The sequence below is a fragment of the Platalea leucorodia genome (genome assembly GCF_965183815.1).
Source record: "Platalea leucorodia genome assembly, chromosome: 15".
In the NCBI taxonomy this organism is placed as follows: Eukaryota; Metazoa; Chordata; class Aves; order Pelecaniformes; family Threskiornithidae; genus Platalea; species Platalea leucorodia.
The window spans coordinates 5,049,016-5,075,839 of NC_138837.1; the positions used below are offsets into that span (position 1 = coordinate 5,049,016).

At 57.4% G+C, this 26,824-nt stretch overlaps 1 protein-coding gene across 3 annotated transcripts; it reads left to right on the plus strand.

Moving 5' to 3' along the window:
- On the plus strand, positions 1-26,770 carry RALGDS (ral guanine nucleotide dissociation stimulator; the record flags this gene model as incomplete). 3 transcript variants are annotated; one of them, XM_082327323.1, is made up of 18 exons in its annotated part: positions 1-183; positions 17,886-17,996; positions 18,540-18,733; positions 19,132-19,206; positions 19,388-19,581; positions 19,990-20,111; positions 20,269-20,484; positions 20,615-20,718; positions 21,062-21,146; positions 21,844-21,921; positions 22,020-22,106; positions 22,567-22,599; positions 22,839-22,960; positions 23,125-23,220; positions 23,384-23,585; positions 23,815-24,174; positions 24,321-24,435; positions 24,592-26,770. In XM_082327323.1, the coding sequence occupies 18 exons, from the start codon at positions 1-3 to the stop codon at positions 24,765-24,767; spliced, it is 2,553 nt and encodes an 850-aa protein (XP_082183449.1). In that variant the 3' UTR covers positions 24,768-26,770. The 3 variants fall into 3 exon arrangements, with proteins under 3 accessions (XP_082183449.1, XP_082183450.1, XP_082183451.1); XM_082327324.1 differs by having other exon boundaries at positions 15-183; positions 23,848-24,174; XM_082327325.1 differs by having other exon boundaries at positions 15-183; positions 23,929-24,174.
- Between the last annotated feature and the right edge of the window lie 54 nt (positions 26,771-26,824).

The following is a 26,824-nucleotide window of genomic DNA, read 5'->3' on the forward strand; positions in this document are numbered from 1 at the left end:
ATGGTGAGCCGCCGGCGGGCCCCGCCGCACCATGCCGCCGCGCCCGCCCCCGAGAGGATGTTCGAGGGCTGCCGGCGGGCGCGGAGCCTCTGGGGCGGCGTCAGGTTGGAGGTGGCCGGGGAGAACAGCCCCGTGGTGCTGCACAGCTTCACCCAGCTCGACCCCGACCTGCCGCCGCTGGAGGTGAGTGCGGGGATGGGATGGGGGGGGGGGGGGGTCACTGCTGCGATGAGTTGGGGGGGGGGGCTCAGCCCGCTGCAGGGTGGGAGCGCGGAGCGGGCCCCGGCGCACGCTCCTCGGCAGTTTGGGGTTCTCCGCCTCGCTGGCGGCCTGGCCAAAGCCGGCCCAAGTTTGGGAAGGGGATGGCTGCGGGCGGTCTGCTACACGTAGCGCTGTTCCATTTTATTTAATAAACGGGTGCCCCTGCTTGGTTTTCTTGCTCGGTGTCCCTGTGCCATTGACTGGCAGGCAGGCTGCCAGGCTCTCTGCTGGGAAAAACCAGAGAGATGCTCTCCCTCAAGACAACCAGGGAAGGGGACAGATTGCTAAAACCGGGGGCTTTTAATATTTTATTTGAGACTCTGGCTGCCGGAGGCAGGAGCCTGCTCAGATCTGAGCTGCTCGTAAAGGCTCTAGGCTTGTCCAAACCACAAAAGTGTCCTCTGGGAAGGTTACAGGCATCGGGAGGACTTTGCTGGAGGATGCAAAATATTTGTGCTTCTTTGCGTTCAACCTCAGGCAGTTCAGAGTCGGACTGGTCCCCTGGAGATCTCGGTCTGAGTGGTTTGTTGATGGCAGTTGCGTGCGGAGGCACCCGAAATAATCTGAGTCAGAGCTGTGCCTTTTGGCACAGATGATGGATGATCATCTTCGACGTGCCGGGAATGTCATTGATTCCGAGCAAACAGTGTGTTAGGAGAAGCTCAGCGGGAGGAAGGTTTTGGCCTTCAGAGGTGGTGCTTTCAGGGCAGCGTCCGAGCCCTGCGCGCTGGCCTGCGCTGGCGTGCTGGTGGTGCGGGGGTTAATATCAGCAAGGGTCAGCAAGTCTGGCTTTGCTGGGATTTAGAGCCAGCTGCAGATGTGCTTCTCGGCTCTGGATGCTTCCCGCTGGAGGAGGGTGGCGGAGGGGGGGAATCGCCACTAAAACCTCCTGAGTTGCTGTGCAGATATCCGGGGAGGGCGGCCAGCGTTTCGGGGGGTGATGGCTCCTTCTCCCAGCGCTAAACGATCTACCCCGTAGCCCGCGATGGAAAGTCTTGGTCAGCCACGGACGGGAAGGGATAATCTCAGGCTCCGGCTGTATTGGTTCACCTCTGGCCTGGTGGCAGGAGCTCATCGGCTCTGCCCGGAGTTCATGAAAGCTCTGTCCAGCTTATTTTTCCCCCCGCTTTCCCCTCCCTGCTTCTCTCTCCTGGGGGTGGGCGTACTGACATTGTTTGGAGTACATCATCTGGTTCGTGTTATGCCTGGCAGGAAGTCCAGCCTCGCCGGCCCTCCGCGCTCCGGGAGGCCGAGGGGCCGCGCTTTTGGCAGGGGAGAGCAAGAGGAGCGGGGAGGAAAAGGGGGTGATGCGGCGTGCTGCCCTTACCCCAGGGGAGAGGCTGCCTGGGACGTGCGAGCCCCCGGGCACCCCGGCCGGAGGAGGCTCTGGAGCTCAGGAGAGGGTCTGCCAGCGTCCCGGGTGATGGGGGCTGCAAAGGAAAAGTCACTGGGGCTGAGGGCGGCTCTGCATGGCCCATGCTGGCCCTGAGCAAGCCCCGGCTCACCTGAGCACAGCGGAGAGACGACTGCTCGCCAGACCTCCTCTGAAGTCGTCTTTGCCCAGATTTCTGCTCTGGGCTGTACGTGGATCCGTGCTGCATAATGGTCAGAGCACGGTCCCGGCATCTGATGGCTTGCGCTTTCCTCCCAGCCCCAAACAACTTGCAGACAGATTCCTCCTTTCTCTGTGCCATCCATTTACAAGAAAAGGTGCATCCCAGAGCGGTGTGTGGTGACCCGCTGCCTCCCAAGCAGCTTGGAGATGCTCGGAGAGCCGCTAAGCTCTAGTGTGTTCCCGTGCGAGGGCCTCCACGTTGCTCGCTGAGCCCCGCCGGGCGGTTGTGCCTGCCGGCATTAGTGCGCAACTGGGGAAAGGAAAAAAAAATAAGATTGTCGGTGTTGTGACAACTGTCCTGGCAGCAGCCTGGTGTGGTTATAATCCTCGGGTAGAGTTACTCTGCAAGATGCACGCTGGGAGGAGAAGGCAGATTATTTGAATAAGAAAACCCCTGGAGACCTTCAGTGTTTTGCTAACCCCCGTTAACAGCCCCGCAGCGCTGCTGCCGGTCCCCAGGTCCGCGGAGGGAGCCTGGGGTTGCCACCTCCGCCAAAGGGTGTTGTGCTTCCCGGGCTCGGCGTGTCCCCTGCGCTGGGACAGAGCTGGTTTCGATGGAGCTGTGCCAGCTTATGGGGTGGATAGTCTGGTCCCACAGGGAATAGAGGATCCCTGGAAAGCTGCTAGGCAGGTTGCAGGGAATGCGGATCTCGTTTTCCGCTCCTCGGCTGAGCGCCCGCGGATGTCGGCAGGGCAGACCTTTGCCTGTGTCCTGCAGCAATGGTGTCGATCACCCAGGCATCGCTTCGAGGTCCTACTCGAGGTCTCGTGGCCACGTGCTGCCGAGTGTTCTCGCTGTGATTTTAACCACAGGGAATGGAAAATTTGAACTGTCTCAAGCGAGAGATCGACAGAGCAGCTTTGCAGACCTTTTGCTTTGAGCTTTCCAGTTCCAATCCATCCCAAATCAGTGTCAATCCTTCCTGTCCAGTGGCAGCCACAAAGTGAATTTGGTGGCCCTCCTCCTGGTCCTTGCCGGACAAGCCTGCTGTGAACACCACTGCAGATGGCACAGACTGCAACTGTCATGAGACCAACTTGCTGAACCTCTAGACAAGTGGCTGGGCTGACACATATCAAAAAAGCTTGTGTCCTTGCTGTTCTGGCTCTATTTGTTTTCAGAACAATTAGGAGATTTTCAGTTGCTAAACACATCCTTTAAAACTTGAATTGCTCAGCCCAGATGCCTTGGAGATCAGTGCTTGTTCTTTACAGCTGGGAAGGAGACAAGGGAGGGGCAAAGATATTTCTTAAAAGCCATTTTCTTTTAGCTTCCTATGGTGCCTTTGGAAGAAGATCCTTTTCTCTCGGCCTGTTCTTCTCCCCCAGGCACAACCTGATATGCCCCTTGCAATTTGCCAGATGAACATCATCTGTTGGTATTTCTTGGATGGGGACCTACCTTCTGGCCCCCCTCCAGAAGGGTTTGGAGCAGGCGGTGAGGCCAGGAGCAGGCTGAGATGCTGATTGTTGGTGGCTGCTGCAGGATGGGAATAACAGAGGTGGGAGGGATTTTTTTTTATTATTATTTGATATGGTTAGAAGCTGGAGAGAGGTTTCTAAATGTTTGTGTAAGGATCATGTTACTCGAAGGCTGCTATGCCATGTTTCCATAGGGGTGGGAAACCCTCCGGTACTGGGATCTCGCTGAGGTTTTAGTGGATTTAGTACCAGACTGGCAGCCCTGGAAATGGAAATCTTTATTTATTATCCCCGGCACCCCCGCGCCCCGGCTTCGCTCCCGGGGCTCCCTGCAGCGGGGCAGGCAGGAGGTCCCGTGCTGCAGCTCGGGGTGCCCCAGGCCCCCCAGGTCACACCGTTGCTCTGCTACAGCCATCTATTTTCTAGCTATCGAGGTGGGATTACTGGGCAGGGGCGACTAAATGCAATCTCGGAGGATTTCCATGCTTCTGTGTGCCCAGGTTTGGGGTGGGATGAGCAAAAGGAGCGTCAGGCCAGCTGTGCCTGTGGGGATGGGTCTCGCTCAGCCGGCACCACTGTTTCGGAGCTGGGGGGCTGGCTGTGACCACCCCACAGTTAGGGCCAGGGCACGGCTGGCTTTAAGGCCACCTGAGTTGGTCCGGCCATAGGAAGGGCTTCACCACTAGCGGCTCCTCCATCACCCTTTCCGGCTCTCTAATTGCCAGCCGCTCTGTCCCCCGGGGGGTGTGTAATTGAAGGAGCAGAGAGTTTATTTAGGTCACTCTAGACCACATTTAAAGGCTGGGTATCCCCTGCTTGTACTTTCTCTAACGCCGTTATCTCCAGAGCTGCTAGTGACTGGCTTTTGAGCGGACGTGTTCCTCTTACTTAAATACATACTTGCAGCAGGGCTGTTTCAGTTCTCGGATATTTCTTCATCTCCCACGGACCCAGCAAGAGGGGGGAAAAAAATGTCGTTGCTAAGGAGCAGGATTTGGATACAAAGCTGGCCGAGCTGCTGGCGGGGGGCCCGGGGGGCTCCAGCGCAGCTCGTGGCGGGTCCGAGTTTGTGCATTGCTTTGGTGGGATGGCACCTGCGGGGTCTGGATGGGGGAGGTTGCGATTTGAGCATCACTTGGGCCTTGGGGAGAAAGAATTGAGTTGCGGGACTCAGAGCCTCCACAGATTAGCCTGTTCATCCCATGTGGTTAGTGTGTGTGGTGCTGGGTTAGACCCAACAGCAGCATCCGCAGCCTGTCCAGAATGCGTGTGGCTTGCCGCGGGGCTCGGGGGGCCTTCATTTGCAGCGAGAAGCATCTGTAGGCTGAAGGGGGAGGCCGGCACGAGGGCTCTGGCCAGGAGGGACTTGGTGCCCAGGGAGACCTGTTTAAGCATCACACTGAAACTATATCGCAGCCTCGGGCTGGAGCGTGCCTGCCTGGGAGAACTGGCAGCAGGGGAAGAATTGAGCTGTTCGGCTACTTCGGTTGTTGGTTGGTCTCGTTCCTGTCCCCGTGTGAGGGCTCACCCGGACATCGCCGCAGCCCCAGCCCGCCTGGCTCGCGGAGCTCCAATAAAGATGCATTTGGACTTTGCTCCCGCGTCGTTAGGGAAAGGGAGTGCTGAGCTCCGGCATGGAATCATCCCAGCTGCTCCCCGGAGGCTCTGCCTCGCCCCTTGGCCGCCTGAATGGAGACGCGGGGAGGGGATCGGAGCAGCGGCAGAGGTGCGAGGGTGCTGCACGGCGAGCCCGCTCTGGGTGCACGCTGCGGGCGAGCGCAGGAGTGTCTTTGCTCACATATGTAATCTGGCGTTTGCAGAAGGGCTTTTGTGGATGGGCCCTTTGTTCTCTTAACACCGGGAACAGCTCTCCCAGAGGCGCCAGGAAAGTCCTTTCCTAAATCTCTGCATGGGCCATGCCACGTGGGCTGCAGCGAGCAAAACACTGGTCTCCTTCGGTGCAATGAAGTGGCAGCTCTGCAGCACCTAAAGCCTCTGTCTCTCTCCATGTGATTTTGTTTGTTTTGTTTTTAATAATGTTATGCAAATAATCTCTAAAGTCTTTGGTTACATTCCGGGCAGGTGCTACGTTGGTACAGGTTCTTATGGGGCAGAGCCTGTACATTAGATAATCGCTGCGAGTTTCTCTCTAACATAGCTGGGGCTCAGGAGTTATGTGACAGCTCAGTGTCAGGGGAGATCAGGCACACGCGTGGCCCGTTTCACTTGCACGGCTTGACAGCAGCAAGTTTGTTTTCATTACGCAGCTGGATTTCGATCAGCCCTGCCGTCAGGAACGTGCTGGGACGGGGAAGGGCATCCTCCCGCTCCGCATGTGGGGCGCTGGGTGCCCGGGGTCGGTGGAGGCAGGACGGAGATGGCTCCAGCTGCCAGGCACCAGCCGAGCCCTCAGAGCTGACAGGGCAGGAAAAAAGTTGTTTTGACTTGCAAACGGAGCAGATTAGAGAGGAAACTCATCGGAGGCAACTTCATCTGGAATGCTGAGGCATTATTTTTAGAGTGGCTTGTCTTTCTGCTAACCACACTTTAACAAACAGCAGGCCTGCGTGGAAACCTGCTTTTCAAAGGGCTCGCTACCCGTCTTACCAGAACTTCTTTTCATGTGATGGAGCAAAACCACGCAGCCTTTCCCTGCTCTTTGCAGTGGTCGGGTCTCCATGGAGACTCGCAAGCTGAGAGCCTGCGCTGGGCTCACCGCTCGAGCCGGCGTTTTCGTTTGCGAAATGATGTGTTTGGTTTGGGTTGGCTTCTTAAGAGTTGGAACTAACTTCAGGAAACCATCGTTTAGCCAAGCTGGGCAAAGCAAAGCATGTTGCCCGAGACTGGCAGGGCAAAAACTCAGCTGTAGGACGTGAACAAGGATGCTGAAGCACAGACCTTCGTGTGGTCGGGGGCTTCAGGACCTCACCTTCCAGTTTAGGCCAAAACCCCAGGGATTTTCTTCGAAGACAGTTGCCTAAAAGGCTCAGCTGGTGGCCTGCTGCTGGCGAGGTCTGGCTCCATGTACGGGAGCAGCAGCAGAGCCGGTGAGCTGCGGGAGCTGGAGGACGGGGGGTATGAACTGGGGCTAATGGTGTCACCCCCATTCCTCCCATGCTGCGACCCCAACGATCACTGCAGACTTTTCAGAGCAAGGCTACTGCTTGGTTTGGTTTATCATTTTAAGCAGCCCAGCTTTTCTCCAAATGTTGCTATTTGTTTGCTTTTGATTATTTTTTTTAATGGATGTTTGGTCCCAACTGCAGTTCTGCCGGTCAGAGCCCCTTGGCCGGATCCCCGTGCTGAGCAATGCGGCGGCGGTGCCCGTTGCTGGTGACCGTCACTGTGATTACTGGGTTTCTAGACAATGCGGTTTACTAGATTCAGTCCCGGTTGCAACAGTGAGAACGACATGAAGACGGGCCAGGCGGGTCCCTCCCGCGCAGCGCGCCGGGGCTGACTCATGGCGTAGCTATGGCTCACACCAGTGTCATAACAAACACTTATTCCCTGAGGTGCTTGGGGGGGGGGGGGGGTATCCCACAAAATCCATCTCTCCCAGTCCTCATTCCCATGGATTTCAGCATGTTCCTCAGCAAAACTCAGCTCTAGGAGGATGGGCCTGTTGGAGGCTTGACCTGTCTTAGTCGAGGTAATGTCAAAGGAAAGGAGGCAGGGAAGGAAGGTGGGCACCTCTGCCCTCTTCGCGCTGATGCTGCCCCGTGGTCATTGTGCACATTAGCTTTTTGGGTATCCCAGGGTTTATCCCCCAAAATAATTTTAAATGGGAGGGTGAGCTGCAGGCGTGCTGGTAGTCCCAGGGGATGAAGGGGCAGGGTGGCAGGAACAGACAAGTCAGGGTGGGAGCGTGCCCGTACTGGCTCGCCAAAGTGCCGTGGCCAGGAGGAACGGGCTTACTTGTGTGGTGCTTTACCTGCCATGAAAGAGCTCTAGTAACGGGAGGGAATGCTTGCCTGCAAATGCCTGCGGTGACCCAGTGCCGGGTTGAAATCCCGGTGTCCCCGAGCAGACGCAGGTGTGCTGCTGCAGACGCTGGTACGCCTTCGTCATCAGCCATCGCTGCAAAAAGGCTGTGTCTGAAGCGGTGGGAGAAAACATAGTCCCAAAAGTGTGTGCTGAATCAGGGTAGGTGGGAAAGTGGAGCAACCCTGCGTGAAGCTGCCCGCTCTCTCCCTGCTACCCCCGGGGGGCTGGCTGTGAGCTGACGGAGGGATGGAGGGATGGCTGCCGGCAGGTCCCGCTCTGGCTGATGCTCGGACTCAGTCCACGGCAGGACCCACACCTGCAAGTGCAGGGCTGAGGGTCCGAGGAGGGAATTCATCCCACCGCCCCGGCTGCCCGCGCCCTGCCGACACCCACGTTCCTCCTACCGCAGCCGCTCTCCACCCTCCACCCTCTGGATGCGCAGGAGCTGGCACACCCAGCGCTCGGGGCAGGGCCCGGGTCCAAACCTCGCTGCTTGGGCTCCCGGTGTGCGTGTTCAGGCACTTGACAACAGCTGGATCTTTTTTTAATTTTTTTTTTTCAGTTGTTTTCTCCCCAAAGGTGCCAATTAAACTTAAGCTCTTGGTTGTTTCAGCTGTGGAAATCAGACTTAGTTGAGTGAGCATCCTGATTGCAGGCCCCCCAGGTGTTGGCTTGTTGACTCCTGCCTCTGTACCTGCTTATATAGCACCTACTGCCTCGTCGACACCTATTTAAGTAATGCTCTGAAGGTGAGATTTTCCTGATTACAAAGCAAAAGTGCTTGCTCTTCCCCCTTCCAGCTTCCCACGGGCACCCCAGGGAGGGGAACAAGTAGGGGGGGACTATCCAAGAGGAAAATCTCTCCGGGATCAGCCCGCAGCAGCCGTTCCTGGGAGCAAAGGGGATGGCCTGAGTCCTGCAGCTGGGATGCGATGGGACACGCTGGGGCTGCGGGTGTCAGGAGGAGGCTGGGACGAGATGGGCTCAGCCTGGACATCCGCGCAGGGCGGCCGGGGAAGCACGCCGGCAGCAAATGGAGGCGTCCTACGTCATCCCGGCCGGGGTGGGAGTCGGGCGCGAGGGGCACGGCCGGAGAACAAAGGCTCGCATTTATTCTTCCCGTCCTTTCACCGCAGCCCCTCGCTGCCTCCCTGCGCTGGATTGTTCCTGCATTTTCTCTGCTTCAGCTGTTTACTGGGTCACCCTGATGCAGACACGCACACAAAGAGCGAGCCATCCGGCGAGGCCGTCCCTGCGCCACCGGCACCGCGAGCCCCTCTCCAGCCCCGAGGAGCACAGTGACGGCATTGAGCCGGGCTGGGAGAGCACCCGAGCCTGCCCTGCTCTGGGGTCAGGGCGGACCGGGGGCATCCGGAGCCCCCCGGGCATCCTCCTCTGCGCAGGCTGGGGCGACGGGATTTTGGGGAGGGGGGCCCAAGAGGTCTGGGCTTGTCGGCTTTGCCCACGCTTCAATCTCACCAGCTTTAATGGAGGGAAAGTAAGTTGACGTAAGGCAGTGTAAACACATGGGTGGACACATTTATTTCACGAGGGCTTATTTTGGTTCAGCTTATCTAAGCTAAGGATGTGTCTGAGCTAAATTGAAATAACCTTGATCAAATTGAAACGAAGGGTGATGGCACAGTTACCGTAAGCCAGACTGCAGCCAGACAGGGCTGTGGCTTTTGGACAGCCTCCAATTTGTCCACCCCAATCTGTGCACCTTTAAAATTGCAGAAAGAAAGGACTTTGGTTTCTTTTTCCCCTCTGCAAGCTGCAGCAGGTGGGTTACTGCATAGGCAGTCATTTACGGCTTATCCAGGCTGCTCGGGAATGGTGTGTGGCGAAGCTCCCTGGGAGCGTCGGCGTGGGGCCAGTGGGATGGTTCAGCATGGCGAGGGGGGCTGAAAGCCGCTTCCTGGGTCTGGGCTGGTGTTTTACGCCTGGCAGTCGCGGGAGCTGTCATCGTTGCGTTGCCCTTTCTGCATATCCCGCGTGCCTTGCTTGTGCCGCGGGTGTGTGCCCAGGTGTGATCTTCGTTCGTGCAGGTCAGGTACATGCTGGGGCCAAGGGGGAGGTTTGACAAAAGAAGCTGGTTTAGGAGCAGCTAATACTTCTTAAAATTAATTTTTTGGCTATCTGGACTGGCCCATGGACTATGAGCTGAGAGCAGGAGAAGTATTCAAGGCTTCGTGTCTCCGAGAATGTGAAGACTTGACTTTTGGGATAGGTGAACACACTAGCTTGCAAATGCTGATGCGCACAAGGGGCAAGCGTTGCCCTGGCGTCGCACCAGCGAACAAGTCTGTCTGTTCCGGTTCACGTGCGTTAAGACACAACTGACATTTCAGGAATGAGCATACCGCTCGGTTTCAAGGTACGTCAGCTCCGAACGCCAACCTGGTCACCGTCCCTTTCCAAATACATACAGCAGTTCTCGCTGCCGCAGAAATAACCCGCTTGGTGCGACAGGGCCCTGTTTCAGCAGTGGAATCAACAGAGAAACATTAGATCAGGCTTGAACTGTAATCTCTTTGGGACACACACCCTGTTTTTCTTTGCATTTGAACAAGGCGTTACAGAGCTGTCATGTTGCATGTGACTTACAGGTGCTACTGTACACACACCAAATAATTTCTCAACTTGTTTCTGTTACGGTTTTTGCAGATTTTTCTGTTCCATCTTGGTGAAACACAGACCTTTGTTCTGAGCTGAAATGACTTACTATGAACCACTCAATCTTTATTTACCCTTATAGAGCAATACATATTAATTTTTTATACACCCGTTGTCACCGGTCGTGCCGTTCTGGTTTCACTTCCAGTGATTCCCCTCCGGGCTCTAGGCGAGTTTGTAGCGGAGCAGTTGCTCTGTAAGCGAAGGCCAGCTGCGTCCCTCGTATGCAAGCCTGACTCTGCGTAGGCGTTGGCGCTGAGCATGGATGCTGCCGAAATGCACGCCAAAGCGATCACGAACACAAAGCTAAGGACTGTGGAGCAAGAGCTAGAACTGCTGTGTCGGCGGGATGTTTTTTCCATCAACTCAGAGAGGAAGCAAAACCTGCTGCACTCAGTCTTCTTCTAACCTTCAGCAGCCTGCGAAGGGAGCCCTTCCCGGCACGTCCCCTGGTCGGGACCCTGAGGGGAGTCCTGCTTTGGTGGCGTTTTCACATAGGATGCAAATGTCTAGGTAGAGGTGCTGGTGGTCTTCATGTACTCCTGGGTGTAGGAAACCCAGGGTTTGGAGTTAAGCAGTCATCCCTGGTGTCCCGGGCTCTGCCAGCTGCAGATGGAGTTTGCTCTTCCCTGGGGAGCCCCCGTGGCAAGGCTGATCCCCCAGCACCTGCATCACCCCTGCCTCAGGGGGCCCGATCCTCCCCCTTGGAGGCCGGGGCGGGATGGAATGGACACGGAGCGACTTTGCAGATCTTTTGACTCTTGATTTCCAGACCATAACAAGAGCGAAAAAGTTTCTATGTGTGGGAAGGCTCTTAGTTTTCTTTAAAAGCAGAACAAAAGCGAGTCGGGGAGGAATCCTGTGTATCTGCTCTGTCTCGTTTCTGGACCCAAGCGCTGAGCTCCTAATCCTCGCTCCAGCCACTGACTCACTGCGTGCAAGTCACAAGATGCCTTTGTAACTGATCCCCAGCCGCTGCTTTCTCTTCTTTCTAAGCCATGAGGGTGGAGAAGGCTGCCTTTGAATATTGTCTCTAACCCCTCTGGGCTGCAGACACAGGATCAGACCTGCTGTCGGTCTCGGGGAGCCCCAGACCCCGAGGGAGGAGGTATAAAATCCCCACAAGAGGCAGATATGGGGTGTTGTGCCCCCTCCCTCTGCCCCATCCAGCTCCCCGGGAGCGCATGGTGCTGGGTGATGCATGGCCCTGGGGCTGTTCCCTGTGGGTGCTGGGTGAAGCTTTCCATGCTGAAACAAACACCTGAAGCAGAGCAAAAGCAGAGCTAAGGGTGTCAGGAAAGCCCAGCTGCCGAGCCCAGCGGCTGATGGGGCGAGAACAGGCTCTCAGCTGTCGCCACTGCCTTGGTGTCCTGGCAAAAACACCCCCTTTTCACAGTGGGTTTAAGTTTAGCTTCTGGCCCTTTTTATCTTCTTTTCCTGTTTCCTCCTTTGTTGTTATTTTTTAATGGGCTGTTGGAATGGGTCCTGGTCAGAGGCAGCTCTGAGCAGGCAGGCAGAGAGCGTCGAAAACCCGAAGGAGACATGTCCATCTGCCCAACATCTCTGTGCGGGGAGCAGCGCCCGGGGCAGGGGCTGGGGGCAGCCGAGCCGTGGCGGGGGACTCGAGCTCCATCAGCAGCAGCGGGAACATGGCTCAGGGAGAACGGAGACGGCAGGAGATCGACCTGCCCGTGGCCAGCAAAAACCACTGTACCCCAGTGCCACCACGGTCATTGCTGGGATGGTGTTTGGGAGCAAGAATGCTCCTGCCCTCCCGGGGGCTCCTACACCAAAGCCCGTGCCATGGGTCACCGAGGGCAGGCAGACGCCAGCACGGGGCACCTTTCCTTTCCCCGAACACGGGGGATATTCGGCAGTTTCCTCGCCAGCTTTGGGCAGTCTCTGTAGCCATCCTGAGCGCAGCTGGGGGAAGGAAACCGCCGATGAGTGCGAGGGGCGGATGGGACGATCCCGACCGGCGGAGCCGCGGGGAACATCCAGTGCGGGGCTTTTTTGCCTGGAAGTCCCCACGAGGAAGGGTGTTGTGCTGCGTGTGCTTATTTTGGATGGGTAGGACAGAGGGTACTTCTGCTTTTGCGGTCTTTATCTTTGGTTCACGGAACTGTAGTTGTTTTCCTTTCACTAGATGGGGGTGGCTTTTTTCGTATTTCCTTTTACATGATGTCGTACGCTTCGGTTTACATAAGAGGCCCCAGAGTCGCTGCTGTTCGTTGCATGGGTTCGGGATTCGCTCCCGGGAGTGAAACGAAACTTAACTCGGGGCTTGTGTCAAGCGTGGAGGACGTGGTCCTTGGTGAAGCAGGTTTCTTTTGTTTCCGAAAAGGCCCATTTCCCGTTGCTGGTGGGAAGGGATTATTCTGAGAAGAGACTGGGGATTGTAAAAACCAAACCCCCACTTTCTGTTTCTGGCTTTACCAGCTTTCGTCAAGTCCTTTTGAACTTGTGCAAACATGGAGCTTCAACAAGAAACTCTTGGTGATGTCTCTGAGGCTCAGCTCTGCCTTCTCTTGTCTCTTTAGCCAGGGGACACTGTTAATTCCCAACCGGCACAGGTTCCCGATGCGGGGATGTGCCATGGGCAGGGTTAGCATCTGCTTCTCTCTTGTGGCTGGTAGCAGCGGTCCTTGGAAATCGTGGTGCAAAGAAACTCTGGGTGCTGTGTTTTACCTGCCTGTGGAAGAGGCATTTCGTGTAGCCCAGCTGAAAGGGAACAGAGTAGCACGAACATCTTGATCTTTAAACCAGCTGTTGTCCAGGCAGCATCGGTAAAAGCACTTTAAGCAGTTTTGCCTCTTCCACGTGTGCTGAAATTAATACCTTTTTCCAATAACAGTTCATTATTTTGTGTCTTTGGAGGCCAATGTGCTAACCCAGGGGCACGTGGGACCAGAGCTCTTAAGACCTAGTAATTGTTGGGTAATTGTCTGTGTGTAACGTGCAGGGATGCTGTCACACTCACACTTAATCCTATACTTTACTCCTATCTTACTAAAACCACCTTTGTGACTGATCTCAAACACTTTCGAAAATGCAGATCCCTAGCCAATATTTTGCTTTGCTGTTTGGCTTTTGCATTTTCCCCTCCCTTCAGCCGACGAGGAGAGACGCAGGCAGATTCCCTGCTGCTCTCTGCCTGGCTCCTGCGAGGGTCCCTCACACCACAGCCCTTCCTCCAGGCTTGTGAACCTTGGCTACGTCTTAGAGCTCGTTATTAAACCTCCGTGTGAAGACGTGGGGTTCAACGCCGTGCCGTGTACTAGAACATTCACTAGAGAGTAGAAGAGTTTATTGCACGGAGCAGGAATTCCTCCCTGGTGTAGTCACAAACGCTTTGAACTACGGTGGGGAGCTGGTTGCTCACGCAGCCCGGGGCTATCTGCAGTTGGAAGAGGCGGTCTCTAAAACCAGGCAAGCCATCTGGTGCGGACCTCCAGTTTCATATTTCAGGGGATGAACTCCTGCAGAGTTCACTTACGGCTGCTTTTGCAAAAGCCTCCAACTCTGCAGAATTGGGCGTCTGATACCCCGAAGTTAAACATGTGGTTTTTCCTTGTGCCCCTCCATAGAGAGGCCTTTTTCCTGCTCGTGGAGAGGAGCAGGATTGCACACTGAGCTGGAGAAATCATGGTCAAATGTTCATTTTCTTCATCTTCCCTTTTTTGTGCCCAGTTTGAAATATGTTGGAACTCATTTTCTGGGGTGCTGAGTCCCTTTGGTGTGAGTTTGGTGGAAGGTGCAAATGCCATAGCCATCAACGTACTCAAAGTTAGTGCCTTCACGAAAAGCTTTGCTGAATCTTGTTGCAGCGGTTTAAAGTGCTGCCTGGGCCTGTTGGCCGCGTCTCTTCTACCAGCGCGACGCAGTAAGCGGAAGGGATGTTCACCTGTATCTCTGCTGCAGCGCGGTGCTCAGTTATTTAGGTTGAACCGCTGGTGCAGGAGGGTTTGCACGTGGGTGCTGCGCTGTGGTTGTACCGGCCGAGGCCCGACTCGTGTTCCCTTCTGCTACGAGGGGCAGAAACTCCAGCAGATGCATAGGGCAGGCAACGGGGAGCAGTAGCTGTTGCAGCAATACGTACCAGCACTTGTTTGTCAAAGCTCTTTTGAGACCATTTTCACAGAATCATAGAATATCTCAAGTTGGAAGGGACCCATAAGGATCATCGAGTCCAGCTCCCAAGAGGGAGGCGTTCATCTTTGGTTGAAGATGTTCATCTTTGATTGACTCTCTGGAAGTCCTGGAGGGAACTGGTGTGAGTGCCAGACTTAGGATTGCAGAATCCTTGGTGGCCAGCATGTACGTAAGCCACAGTTCAAGGTTTTGTGTCTCTCCCAGCCCTGCTCCCACCCCGTGTCTCCTCATCTGCAAAGGGAGAAATGTGCATTTGGTTGCAGGTGTTGGAGTGGGACTTCACTGGCTCTGTCCTGCTGCTGCTTTTTGCTTCGTTGGTTTTTAACCAACATGCGCGGAATGCACAATCAGCATCTTGGAGAAGCAGCGGTAGGAAAGAGGAAGCTCACGCAGAATATAAATAGCCAAATTTTAAAATGTACCAGTGTAGCAGCTTGCCTGGCTCTTGGCATGAGCCTGGCTGAAGACCGCTGGGAAGCTGCATACTTTGTGTGTGGTTTGCAAAGGGGGAACTTTGGGGGATATCGCACAAGTCAGCAAGACAAAAAATGAATGAATCTGACAATCTTGAATATAGGAAGGAAATGAAATTTGCTTCTACGCACATCAAAATGGGTGTATCCTCCGCACGTGACACGAAATACGGAGTGAAAACCCCTGCATGGTTATGGCAATAGTTTCCACTGTAGTTGCACAGAGGCTGCCAATGATTCATGGGTTGATCCTGGGACGTTTTGTCCTCCCATGTGATTTGATTTCTTTATTAATTTAATTGCATCTCAACAAGCATCTGATTTTTCTTGATATTTGTGTCCAGGGTTTACAACTGCCCAGCCAGATCTCTTTTCCGAGTTGGACTGTACAGGAGTCTGGTCCTGCTGGACCCAGAGCTTTCCTCCAGCCCAAAGGCAGCATAACTGGAAGATACGCAGGGTAGGGCTGATCTGCAGGGTGGGTGATACAGACTGGGAGGGAGCCTGGGGGAGCTGATGTGAAGCACCATTGGTAGCGATCCCCCTTCTCTGTCGCTGCGCCTTGGGCAGCGGGCTTGCACGCCCAGGAGGCATCTACTGCTGTCGCTTCTGCAGGACGGCACGTAGCTGTGGGCACCAGGGTCTGATGGTCTCCGTGGACAAACTGGGAAGAGTTCCTACAGCTTTTCTTTCTTGTTGCTGGAAGCAGCATCTATAGGTGGAAGAAGGACAACTTGGCTGACTCGGGATCGAGTTAGGTAGCATCACTGTAGGTGGCTGATCTAGAGCAGACGTGAGGCTTTAGCAGTGCCGGCAGCTCTCTCCCGAGGTTGTGCCGGTGCCCCCGATTCCCAGCTAAGGCGTCTCTGCTTGTGGGGTTGGGGGTGACTCGCCTGGCATAGGAGCACCTCGTTCCTGTGAACTTCTGGTGGAGAGATGGAGAGGTGATGGGGGAGAAGCCCAGCTCTCTCGGCTGCCGGTGCCTTTAGCTACGCACCGGCTCCCCTTCCCCTTGCTGATGTGCTTAAACGGCTTCGTCTTCCCCGCACCGGGGCCAATGTCATGGGTGGCCGCTCTGGCGGGGCTCCCGGCACGGACGTGACGTGGGGCTGCAGAGGAGCAGGGTTTGGGTTGGGGTGGACTCGGGGGCTTGTTGGTGCCCCTGTCGGTGTTCAGGCTGGGTGGTGCCAACCACCGGGGCTCGGGGCTGCCAGCCTGCCTGGGCCTGGGCCAGCTAAGCGGGGGGAAGCTGGGCTCAGGTCTGCGCTACCCCTGCAGCCAGCCTTGCCAGCCTGGGGGTTTGTCGAGACAGGAGGGAGATGTATTTTCATGTCACGCTGTCTAGGAAGGCTCAGGGCACGCCATGCTGGTGAGTGCGTGCCTGTTGCATTCTTGAAATTCAGACCTTTTTACACTTGAACATAAATTTATGCCATGATTTATCCCAGAGCATAGAACAAGAAGGGGACTGACGCAGGTGTCCAGAAGGACGTCTGTCTGTCCGCTGCCTTGTGCAGGTGCTGTCAAGGTTGGTCTGGAAGCCAGTGAATCCTGGGAAAGACTTCTGATGTTCACAGCACAGCCGAAGTTAGGAGCCTCTCAACCCCTTGAGCTTCCGCAAACCAAACCTCTTGATAGTCTGGCATGAAGTGAGAAGAGCAGGTTCAGCAGAAAGCGAGGGAGAAGTCAAATAACCCTGCCCAGGGGGATTCTCTGTCCTCATTCATTACAACTGTGAATGAGAGGCTTTTTAAAAGTTTTCCCCTTGCTCTTTGAGCTGGCTGTGGTTCCCTGCCTTAATTCCTTGCGAACAACAAGCACTGGAGTTGAGCAAGGTGTGATAACAGCGCAGTGACCGCTGCTGTGATGGTGATGATAAAGGATGGTGGCTAGAGAGCGTGCTAGGTGCACGTTCGATATGTCAGCTCAGGGTCGTGTTCAGCGCTTTCTGCTCAGCCTCTCTTGAGATGTGCAGCGTCGTCTGAAGCCGGGGCCCTGGGTACGGCTGTTCTCACATTGACGGGAGCGGTTTGGGAGGAGGAGGAGGAATTTTTGCAGGGAGCAGTGGTGCTCCTGGAGCTCCATCCTGGGTCACCCCACGGCAGCTTCCAGCTTCTTCCCCGTCGAGCTCTGCGGTGTTGCCATTGCGGAAGGTTTTTTGTGCTCCTGAGAGGCAGATTGCAGGGAAAGCCGTGGGCTGGCTCTGCCCCTGGCTAGCAGTGTGATGTGCGGGGGGGACTTGTCCCCGAGCCCCTGCACCCCGGCGCATGGTCACCTCCCCCGATAACTGGCTTATTGCTTTTGGGCATTTTCCCCATCTGCTGAGCAGTGGGTTTTGCCGCGCGTTACACCGTGTCCCACCATTTGGCATGGGGGATGGAGGGCGGGGGAGATCCCCGCGGTGTTTAAAAGGATCTGGATAAATCGTCTTAAGAGAGGCACTGACTCAGCAGAGCGTGGTGAGAGAGGAGGAGGAGGAGGAGGAGGGAACCGAATTATCCTTGTGGGGCTGGAGCCGCCGCGGAGCCCCGTGCTGGCATGTGGGGCTGGGGGAGCTGGGGCAGGTGTGCGGCTGGAGACCTGCCCCAAGAAGCATCCCCTCACCAAATTTTAGATGGTCTCCATCTCCCCAGAGCAGAAATGTGAGCCTCATAGCTGGGTCGGGCTGTGGCCCGGAGGGGCCTGTCCCCAGGGGCGCAGGGACCTGTCCCAGCTGTGCCCAAGCCCACCCCAGTGCCGCTCCCTGGGGTTCCCCCCAGCTTTGAGCTCCCCCCTTGAGTTTCTGCCTTGTGTGCCTGGCCAGCGCTGCCGAAGCTCGTGGGCAGCTTGGTTTCACGGTTGTTGTTTATTGCCAAGGTGCTCAGTTCCCACAGGGGCAGATTACCGAGATTACGGTCAGACCGGGCGGCAATGTCACCTTACGGGAAAGGCAAAGGCTTGGGGAGGGGGAAGCGGCCAGGGCTGGGTACGGGGGTGGGCTGCCCGCTGCCCCCCTCGCCGCCTGGCGCAGCCTGGGTTTGCAGAAGGGCTGAGATGCAGAGGCAGGGGGCACGGAGCAGACCAAGAGCAGCTTCCCAAAGTCTTGGCTCTGCCTGTGTGCAGGCTCAGGTGGGCCCAGGGTTAAGCTGGCCAGGAAGACTGGTGTCGCCTGGATTGCATTTCTGAGCAGGCAAGGGAGACTCTCCCTGCCTGCCGGCTGTTGCCTTTGGCTTGCCGAGATGCCTCATATGAGCCCACAAGAGCATCTCTGCCACGCTTCACCCTCTTTATCTCACGGTGTATCTTGTCCTCCCGTGCAGAGCTCCACACAGGAGATCGGAGAAGAGCTGGAGGATGGTGTGATCTACAGCATATCGCTCCGGAAAGTGCAGCTCCATCACACGGCCAACAAAGGGCAGCGATGGCTGGGGGTAAGCCAGGGGCTCCGCCAGCCTCCTGCCACGGGCTGTTTTCAGATGCTGCCCTGCCAGAGACATGGTGACCTGATGGCAGGGTCGATACCAGCCCATGTCCTGCCCTCTTCTTGCTCCCCCATACGCTCCTGTCCAGGGGCCTCCTTCCAAGCCTTATCTGGGAATCATGTATTTATTTGGGAGCGGGACGTGGAAGCACCCGTTGGCCTCTACCCCGCAGCAAGGGGCACGGGGGAAAAAATCTGAAGCCCCATTTTGCGAAACAGGGCAACCCTTATTTGCATCTAGATTTCGGCAACCTTGAGGCCTTTCCTGGGATTTCGTAAATGCTCAAGTCTTCTCAGTTGAGTTGCTGGTATTTGGTGTCAGAGGAGACCGGGCTTCCCCTTCCCCAGGCCCATCATGAGAGCCCCAGGTGCTGTAGGGGGTCCATGGTCCCAGCCTCGACCCAAAAGCAGCTTGTGAAGCTGGTGGGACTGCATTGCACTTGAACATGTCCGTCTTCATCCAGCTCACTGACTTCTGCTCTTGTCCCGGCAGTTTGAGAACGAGTCGGCCTTAAACCTCTACGAGACGTGTAAGGTGCGGACGATAAAAGCTGGGACCTTGGAGAAGCTGGTGGAGTACCTGGTCTCAGCCTTCAAGGGCAATGACTCCACCTACGTCACCATCTTCCTGTGCACTTACCGGGCCTTCGCCACCACCAAGCAAGTGCTGGACCTGCTGCTTAACAGGTGAGGCTGCCCTGAGCCCCGAAACACAGCCGGGGTGGCCAGTGTCTGAGCCCCCTTGGCCAGGAGAGCCCCAGCTTCTTCTGCTGCCATGTCTTGGAGGGCTGATGGGCTTCTCCCCATCCCATCAGCATGAAGGTTTTGGGGCAGGGCAGGGAGGACACAACTTCCCAGTGAACTGGAGCCCTTCCAGCTGGTACCTTGCTGCAAGTTGGCCAGTGCTGGCTGCTTTCGTCTTCCCATAACACAGAGGCCATGGCAGAGGGGGGGGAGCAGGACAGTGCATGAGAAGTTCCTCTTGACCCCCCGGCAGAGTTGGGGGTGATGTGGAGGGAGAAGAGGCAGTGCTGAGACACAGCTGAGGCCAGGATGCTCACTGCCTCCTCGCTCTGCCCCACCAGGTACGGCAAACTCCACGTGCAGGCGAATGGGGACCATGCCAGGCACGCTGTGGACGAGAGGACGGAGCTGAAGAAGTAAGTCTGACTGCGCTGTGAACAAGATGGGTGGCTCTGGTGATAGCTCTTTGGTTGTCATACAAAGGCGTGTGTTGTCCCAGGGGTGCTCCTGGTGCCTGGGGCTCATGAGGGTGCACGCGGGTTTCTCCTGGCACCCAATTCTCACGCAGGTTTGCCTGTGTTTCCCCCCTCCCCGCAGCACCATCTCCTCCATCCTGGGCGCCTGGCTGGACCAGTACTCAGAGGACTTCCGCAAGCCCCCGGACTTCGCCTGCCTCAAGCAGCTCATCTCCTACGTGTGCCACAACATCCCCGGCTCGGACCTGGAGCGCCGAGCCCGCATCCTGCTGGCCCAGTTCCAGCAGCAAGAGCAGAGCGAGTCCGAGGCAGAAGGTGGGGTCCTTTCCCCACTTGCAGGGGGTCGTTTGGGGCTGCAGGTGGAGAGAGTGCTACTGGTTGGCATCGAGGGTCTCCAAAACCTTGGGTCTTGCCACGTGGCTGAGCCCCCATAAACCCTGCCTGCGATTACATGGAGGTACACCGGGAAGCTAATCCAGCTGCACCAGAAGTGGGATTTCTAAGTGGATTAGCTAATCTGCCTTTAATCCTCTGCAGACACTTGTGTCCAGGTTTAAAATGACTATCCTTTTATCTGAGCCTCGTTTCTCGAGGCAGGAAGCCAGATGGGAATTAAGAGCCTGGGAGGTGGGATGCGGGTGTCCGCAGGGGGCTGGCGTGGGTCGGCGTGGGCCCCGGCTCGCGGCAGCGCTGCGGTGCTCAGCTTCGCGCCGTCTCTCGCAGCTGTGGACCACGGCGGCTGCACCTTCCAGCTGGTGGAGGAGGACGGGGTCGGGGACGGGAAGCCGGATTTCCTCTCCTTCTCCCCAGAGATGGTGGCAGAACAGTTCACGCTGATGGATGCTGTGAGTATTCATTCAACAGCCGGGTCGATGGTGCTCTGCCCATGTGCTCCCTGCTGCTCTGGGCACAGGCCTGTCTCCTCCCTTCCACCTTTTCCTCCTGGCCTGTTCCCTTCCCAGGGACCCCAAAGAGACCTGTCTCCATCCCTTTATCTTCCAGGAGCTGTTTAAGAAAGTGGTGCCTTACCACTGCCTGGGCTGCATCTGGTCGCAGCGAGACAAGAAGGGCAAAGAGCACCTGGCGCCCACCATCCGGGCCACGGTCTCGCAGTTCAATAGCGTGGCCAACTGTGTCATTGCCACGTGTCTCGGAGACCGGTCCCTGAAGCCGCAGCAGAGGGCTAAAGTGGTGGAGCGGTGGATCGAAGTGGCTCGGGTAGGACAGCTCGCCATCCTGCTCACCTCCCACCGTGGCCCTAGGGCTGAGGCTTTGCAGTGTGCAAATCCCACCAGATCCCTGGGCTTTCTTTAACGCTGAGTCCCGTCATCTCCTTGTCTGCCCCCAGGAGTGCCGCATCCTGAAGAACTTCTCCTCCCTCCGAGCCATCCTCTCGGCTCTGCAGTGCAACGCCGTTCACCGGCTGAAGAAGACCTGGGACGAGGTCCTACGGTACGCAGCGCCTGCTGGGCCCCTGTGGCCGCGGGGAGGTTTCAAGGGGGAGGTTGTGCTGTGGCTGTGGCCCTTGAATGTGTAGATGGGATCATCTCAGCTCCAGCTTTGCCTCTTGGAGTGTGCCCGAAACCCAAGGGCCAGCATAAGCTGTCAGGGACCTAAGGAGGGTGAGGAAATAAAAGCACCATCACTCCTCCTCCCTGGAACAACCCCCAAACAGCAAGGCCCTGCTAGAGCTGTGAGCATTGCAGGGGTCCTTTGGGCGAGCAGAAGAGAGCCCAAGGAGGAGGCCCCAGGGTGGCACCATTGCTGACTTCTCCCCATGTTTCTCCCGGAGCAGGGAGAGCTTCCGCACTTTCCACGAGCTCTCTGAGATCTTCTCCGACGAGAACAACCACTCGCTGAGCCGGGAGCTTCTCATCAAGGTATGGGGAAGCGGCACCCGCGTTGCCCGTCTCTGGCAGGGAGCTCGGGCTGATGCTGGCAGAAGTTTCCATGGTGTTCCAGGCACCAGGCTAAAGCCCTGGCAGCGCTGCTGGGGTTGCAGGCAGGGGTGCAGGCAGGGCCTGCTGAGTCTGAGGAGCAAGCAGGGGTTTCGGGTCAGGCTGGGCTTTCTGCTTCACCCAAAAGTCGTCATTGCCTGAAGCTTGCAGAGCAATTCAGCAAGCAGAGATAAGCAGTGGGATGGGATCCAGTGCACCAGGTGATGCCTCAGAGGCAGCTGCATTTTAACAGCCTGGTGCAAAGGCCTCTTGGTTTCAGGTGGGGTTTTAGGGTTCATGAAAGGCTGCAGCAAAAACATGCTTCCCTGTGGAGCCTCTCTGCAGCTTCCCAGCCTAGCTCCAGTTTGGGAGCTGAGAGGACACAGAATGCAAAAGGGAACAAAACATCCCATTGAGGAGCTATTTATACAGAGCTGGAAACGGGAGCAGCGATTCCTATTCACTAAGCCTCTCCTCCCTGTGAGCCACGAACAAGCTCAGCTGTGATTTCCTCCTCTTCCCCTCATCCCTCTTTCCCTCTACAAGGAAAGTTGTACCAACAAAAGCAGGGGTGAATTTTAGCTCATCTATTAGTGCAGTTTCCCACCCGTGCTGATCCCCACCTCTCCCCACCATCCAGGAGGGCACGTCCAAATTTGCCACCTTGGAGATCAACCCGAAGAGGGCTCAGAAGCGGCAGCAGCAGCAGCGAGAGATGGTGAGTCTGGCACGGCTGCTCCCGTGCCCCCTCCGTGGCGGCTGCCCGGGCTGGTCCCAGCTCTCTGCTGACCCCGCTGTCCCTTGCTGTCCCCACAGGGCGTGATGCAGGGCACCATTCCCTACCTTGGTACCTTCCTCACGGACCTGGTGATGCTCGACACTGCCATGAAGGATTTCCTGGACGTATGTACCTCCATCTCTGTCCTCCCCTTCCTCTCCTTCCTCCGCAGAGCCTGGGCTGATAAATGGAGGGCTGGTCCCCCATGCGTCCTGTACTGGACACTGCACCCTGTGCGTCCTGTACTGGACACTGCACCCTGTGCGTCCTGTACTGGACACTGCACCCTGTGCGTCCTGTACTGGACACCGCACCCTGTGCGTCCTGTACTGGACACTGCACCCTGTGCGTCCTGTACTGGACACTGCACCCTGTGCGTCCTGTACTGGACACCGCACCCTGTGTGTCCTGTACTGGACACTGCACCCTGTGCATCCCCCTCTGTCAGCCCCTGGAAATGGGCTGCTCTCGCGCTGCCTCGCAGCGATGCCCGCACTGCAGTGGCAGCGAGGCGGGGGGCAGGGAGGGATGGGGGCAGGTTTTTTTCTGCCTGCTCCACACTGACATTCGGCTCCTTTATTCCAGGGCGGGCTGATCAACTTTGAGAAGAGAAGGAAGGTGAGAGCTTTGCCCTGGCAGCTGCGCAGTGGGTGGAGGGAGGAGGGCTTGGTGCAAGCCCAGGTTGCGCCAGTCGCTTTGGAGTTGATCCCTCTCCTTTTTTGCTGTCATGTTTTTCATTTTTGGGGAAGGGGATTCTGGTCCTTCGTATCTCTCTCTCTGTGTGTGGGGCTGGGCTGTTCGTGGAAGAGGCTGGGGCTGGCAAATAGATCTGGTCTCACAGCCTCCGTTTGTTCCAGGAGTTTGAAGTCATCGCCCAGATCAAGCTGCTTCAGTCAGCCTGCAACAACTACAGCTTCACACAGGAGGACCAGTTTGTGGACTGGTTCCACAGCCTGGAGCGGCTCAGCGAGGCTGAGAGGTGAGCATGAGCGGGGTCCGGGGCCGTGCTGCTGCCGGTGCATGGGGAGGTCCCACCGCTCATCTCCTGCTGCTGAGCAGCAGCTGCCCCGAGCTGCACTCCCTGCTCTGCCTCCCTCGCCCTGCCGGCACGGAGAGCTCAAACCCTCGTCTCTCCCCTCCCAGCTACGGGCTGTCGTGTGAGATTGAGCCGCTGTCGGAGTCGGCCAGCAACACGTTGAAGGCAAAGAAAAACACGGGCATCATCAAGCGATGGAGCGAGTGAGTCTGCTCATCCCCGGCGGGATGCGGGGTGGAGGCGGGCGCCAGCGCAGGGCGACTCTGGCTGAGGATTGCAGGGCACCAGGCTGGGGTGGCCGCTGTCCTGCCAGCCAAACGCGCTCGCCCTGCTCAATTCTCACCTGCCCTACGTCTCTCCTGGCAGCCGGCAGCCGCCGAGCACCGAGCCCTGCGCCAGCGGCAGCTCCCACTCGAAATCCTTCGACCAGCTCAAGTGCGGGCAGTACCTGTGCAGCGGGGATGCCACCGACTCGGTGAGTGTCACCTCCGCCGGCTCCAGCAGCTCCGACGTGGAGGAGATCAACATCAGCTTCATCCCCGAGTCCCCCGACTGCCAGGAGAAGAAGGTACGGGGCAGCTTGCGGGGTCCAGGCCTCCGGAGGCAGGTGCGGCCATCGTGCGGGGGCTGCCCTGCCTCTGCCCTGGCGCTGGAGCTGGGGGGAGCGGGTGGGGGTCCCAGGGGCTGTTTCTGACCCCCTGGGGCTGGGGAGGCCCCTGCCCTTTGCTGCTCCGGCAGCGTGGCAGGGCTCTTGTGCCTCCGGCGACTGTAGTCGTGTCGGTCCCCCATTGTCACAGGTCAGTGAGATCCCTCTGGCCTCCCTCCCCCAGCGCTGGTACGCCCCGTCTGTGGCCGATGGAGAAGCTAAACCCACTGTGTCCTCCGCATCCCCTCTCCTCCCTGCCCTCCAGTTCTGGGAATCCACCTCCCTCTCCTCCCTGGATACATCGGGCATCGGCTCGGGCTCCAGCAGTGCCTCGTCCTCTTCTGTCTCCTCCACGCCAGTGACGGCCTCCCGCACCCACAAGCGCTCGGTCTCCGGCATCTCCAGCTACTCCTCCCTCTCGCTGCCCCTCTACAACCAGCAGGTCGATGACTGCTGCATCATCCGCGTCAGCCTGGCTGTGGACAACGGCAACATGTACAAGAGCATCCTGGTTAGTACGGGGCACCCGCGGTGATGCCGGGGAGGGGTGGCTCGCCCGGCTCGGTTGTGGGCATGGCCCGTTTCAGGAGGAGAGACGGTGGTGGGAGGCTTTGCAGCATATTGCACCTCCCGGTTAATAATGCTTTGTGCTCACAGGTGACGAGCCAGGATAAGACCCCGGTCGTTATTCGCAAAGCCATGGCCAAACACAACTTGGATGGGGACCGGCCTGAAGACTATGAGCTCGTTCAGATCATCTCAGAGGAGAGAGGTGTGTGCTGGGGCGTGCGGGGCAGCACTGGCTCAGAGCTGGGCTGGGAGGTGACAGCAAGAGGGGTCCCAGCACCCGGGGACAACTCTCAGCCCCACTCTGGGCCCCTTTCAGGGAAAGGGTGCGTGACTGACCCCCATCCTTGGTCACTTCCAGAGCTGAAGATCCCTGACAACGCCAACGTCTTCTACGCCATGAACTCTGCTGCCAACTACGACTTTGTGCTCAAGAAGCGGGGCTTCTCCAAGGGGGTGAAGATCAAGCACGGCTCCAGCTCCACCCTGCCCAGGATGAAGCAGAAAGGCCTGAAGATCGCCAAAGGCATCTTCTAGCCTCAGCCCCACTGCCACCCATCACCGACGGGGCCTTGGGGGCAGGCTGCTCCGAGCTCGGCTGCGGCCAGTCCTTGTGCCGCCCGGCACGGCGAGAGGAGCGACCCTCGCCCGCGGGGGACGGCCGTGCATCTCCCTCCTGCACCGAGAGCCGGGGCGCTTTGGCAACCGGTGTCGGCCTCCGCCTCTCTCTGCACAAGCTCCCGTTTCAATCAGGTCTTTTTTTCTACACAGGAAGGCAGCGGGGGGGATATCTCTCTTTTATTATTTTCTTTTCTTTTTTTTTTTTTTTTTTTAACCTTCCACGGTGCGACACTAGTCCAGCTGCCGGCCAGCCCAGAGCTGGAGCCCGCCTCTGCCGTAGGTGCCTTGTGTCTGAGCGAGCCGGGGAGCGGTGACTTGCAGAGGGGCCGTTTGCAAGGAGCGGAGCACGAGCCATCACCCCAGGGCTGCAAAGCCTCCCACGTAGCGGGGTGCTCTCCTTCCCGGCTTTCCTGGCGTTGTTTTACCTCCACGTCCTTCCTCCCCTGGATAACTGGCATTGCCACCGCCGTGCGTCTCTGCCTGTCCCTCCCTTGGGAGAAGCCGCGGACGCCCCGGGCTGGGAGGGGAGCTGGAGAGGCTGCAGCCCTGCACTGGTGCTTGGAGCCCCATGGAGGAGAGCTGTGTCCGTGCCGGGATGGAGCAGACGCCTCGTGCTCTTGACGACTGGAAGCCTGCCTGGTCTCGCTCCTCTCCCCGATCCAGCGCATCCTCCAGCTGGACTTTGTCCGCCCGCGTTCAAACTTGCACCAAAGATCAAACGCCAGTGTCTCTCCTACCGGCGGGGGAAGCTTTGCGCTGTGCCAGCCTAACGAGGAGGAGGAGGAGAGCGAATTTCTGTCCGAACTTGTGTAAATAGAGACCTTGGGTCTGCGCAGGCGGGCGAGGAGTTGGAGAGCTTGGGGTGCTCGGGGTGCCCCGGCTGCCACTGCCTGACCTGCAGAAAGTGCCACTCACCTTGGGCTTTAACCGGACTTCTTCAAACACTGACCATGGGAGAAGCAGTAATGAGACTTTTTTTGTATAGAACAAGTTTACTGAGGGGTTTTTGTTGTTGGGGTTTTCTTTTTTTTTTTCAATATTTATTGGTTGTAAATAGAAGAGACGAACTTGTACATTTTACTAATCCAGCCTCCCCCTGCCCTGCAGCCCAGTCCCTCTCCGCTCCCCACCTCCCCGCTCTGGTATTTAAGGCTGCTGGGGGGGACGTTGGCAGCAGCAGCGTCGCTCTGCCGTGCCTGCGGGGTGCAGACCCCGCCGGCCACCCCCTCCCTTCTTTCTCTACCACTAGTCGCTCGAGCAGGGGCAGATACTTCTTTTAATCACTGTAGGAAACACTAACTCAAGGGGGACCTTTTTTTGCTCCTGGCTCCATCTCTTTTTTTTTTTTTTTTTTTTTTTTTTTTGAAAAGCGCTTCCTTCCAGCACACTGTCTCTGTTCCCGGTCTGTCCGTGCTGCCGGGCGGGTGCAGCGCCTTCCCCGGCTCCAGGAGCGGGGCCTGGGCCGCACCTGGGATGCAGCAAGGCTGCGTGGCCACGCTCCGGGGGCTGGAAGCGGGGGCTGGAAGCAGGCGCTGGGCTGCATGCAGGCTCCTGGCACCAGGCGGGGAAGAGGCTGCTTGGGTGTGAGTGTGGCCAGCACCGAGCTCTCCCAGCCCCGTCTCCCCTCGGGTGGCATCGCCCGTCGCTGCACATGATGGGAGCCCCTGGCTCCCTGACGCAGGGGCAGCCTCCTGCCTCCCACCCTGCCCAGAGCCTGGCTCCTGCCCTCGGGCATCAGCACCCCAGGGTCTTCCCTCTGCTTCGTGCCTGCCACCACCCCCCTCCCCTCCCACCAGCGTCCCCCAGCAGCCCACCGGCACCGGAGGGACTGGCTGTATCATATGTATTTTGTACCACTTCAATGAAGGAGCACACTGCCCAGTGTGACTTGTACACAGCAATGTAATTAGTCTTTGCAATAAAATACTGATGCTCAAATGTCTCTCCCCCAAGGCAGGGGTTGTCCTGTCCTC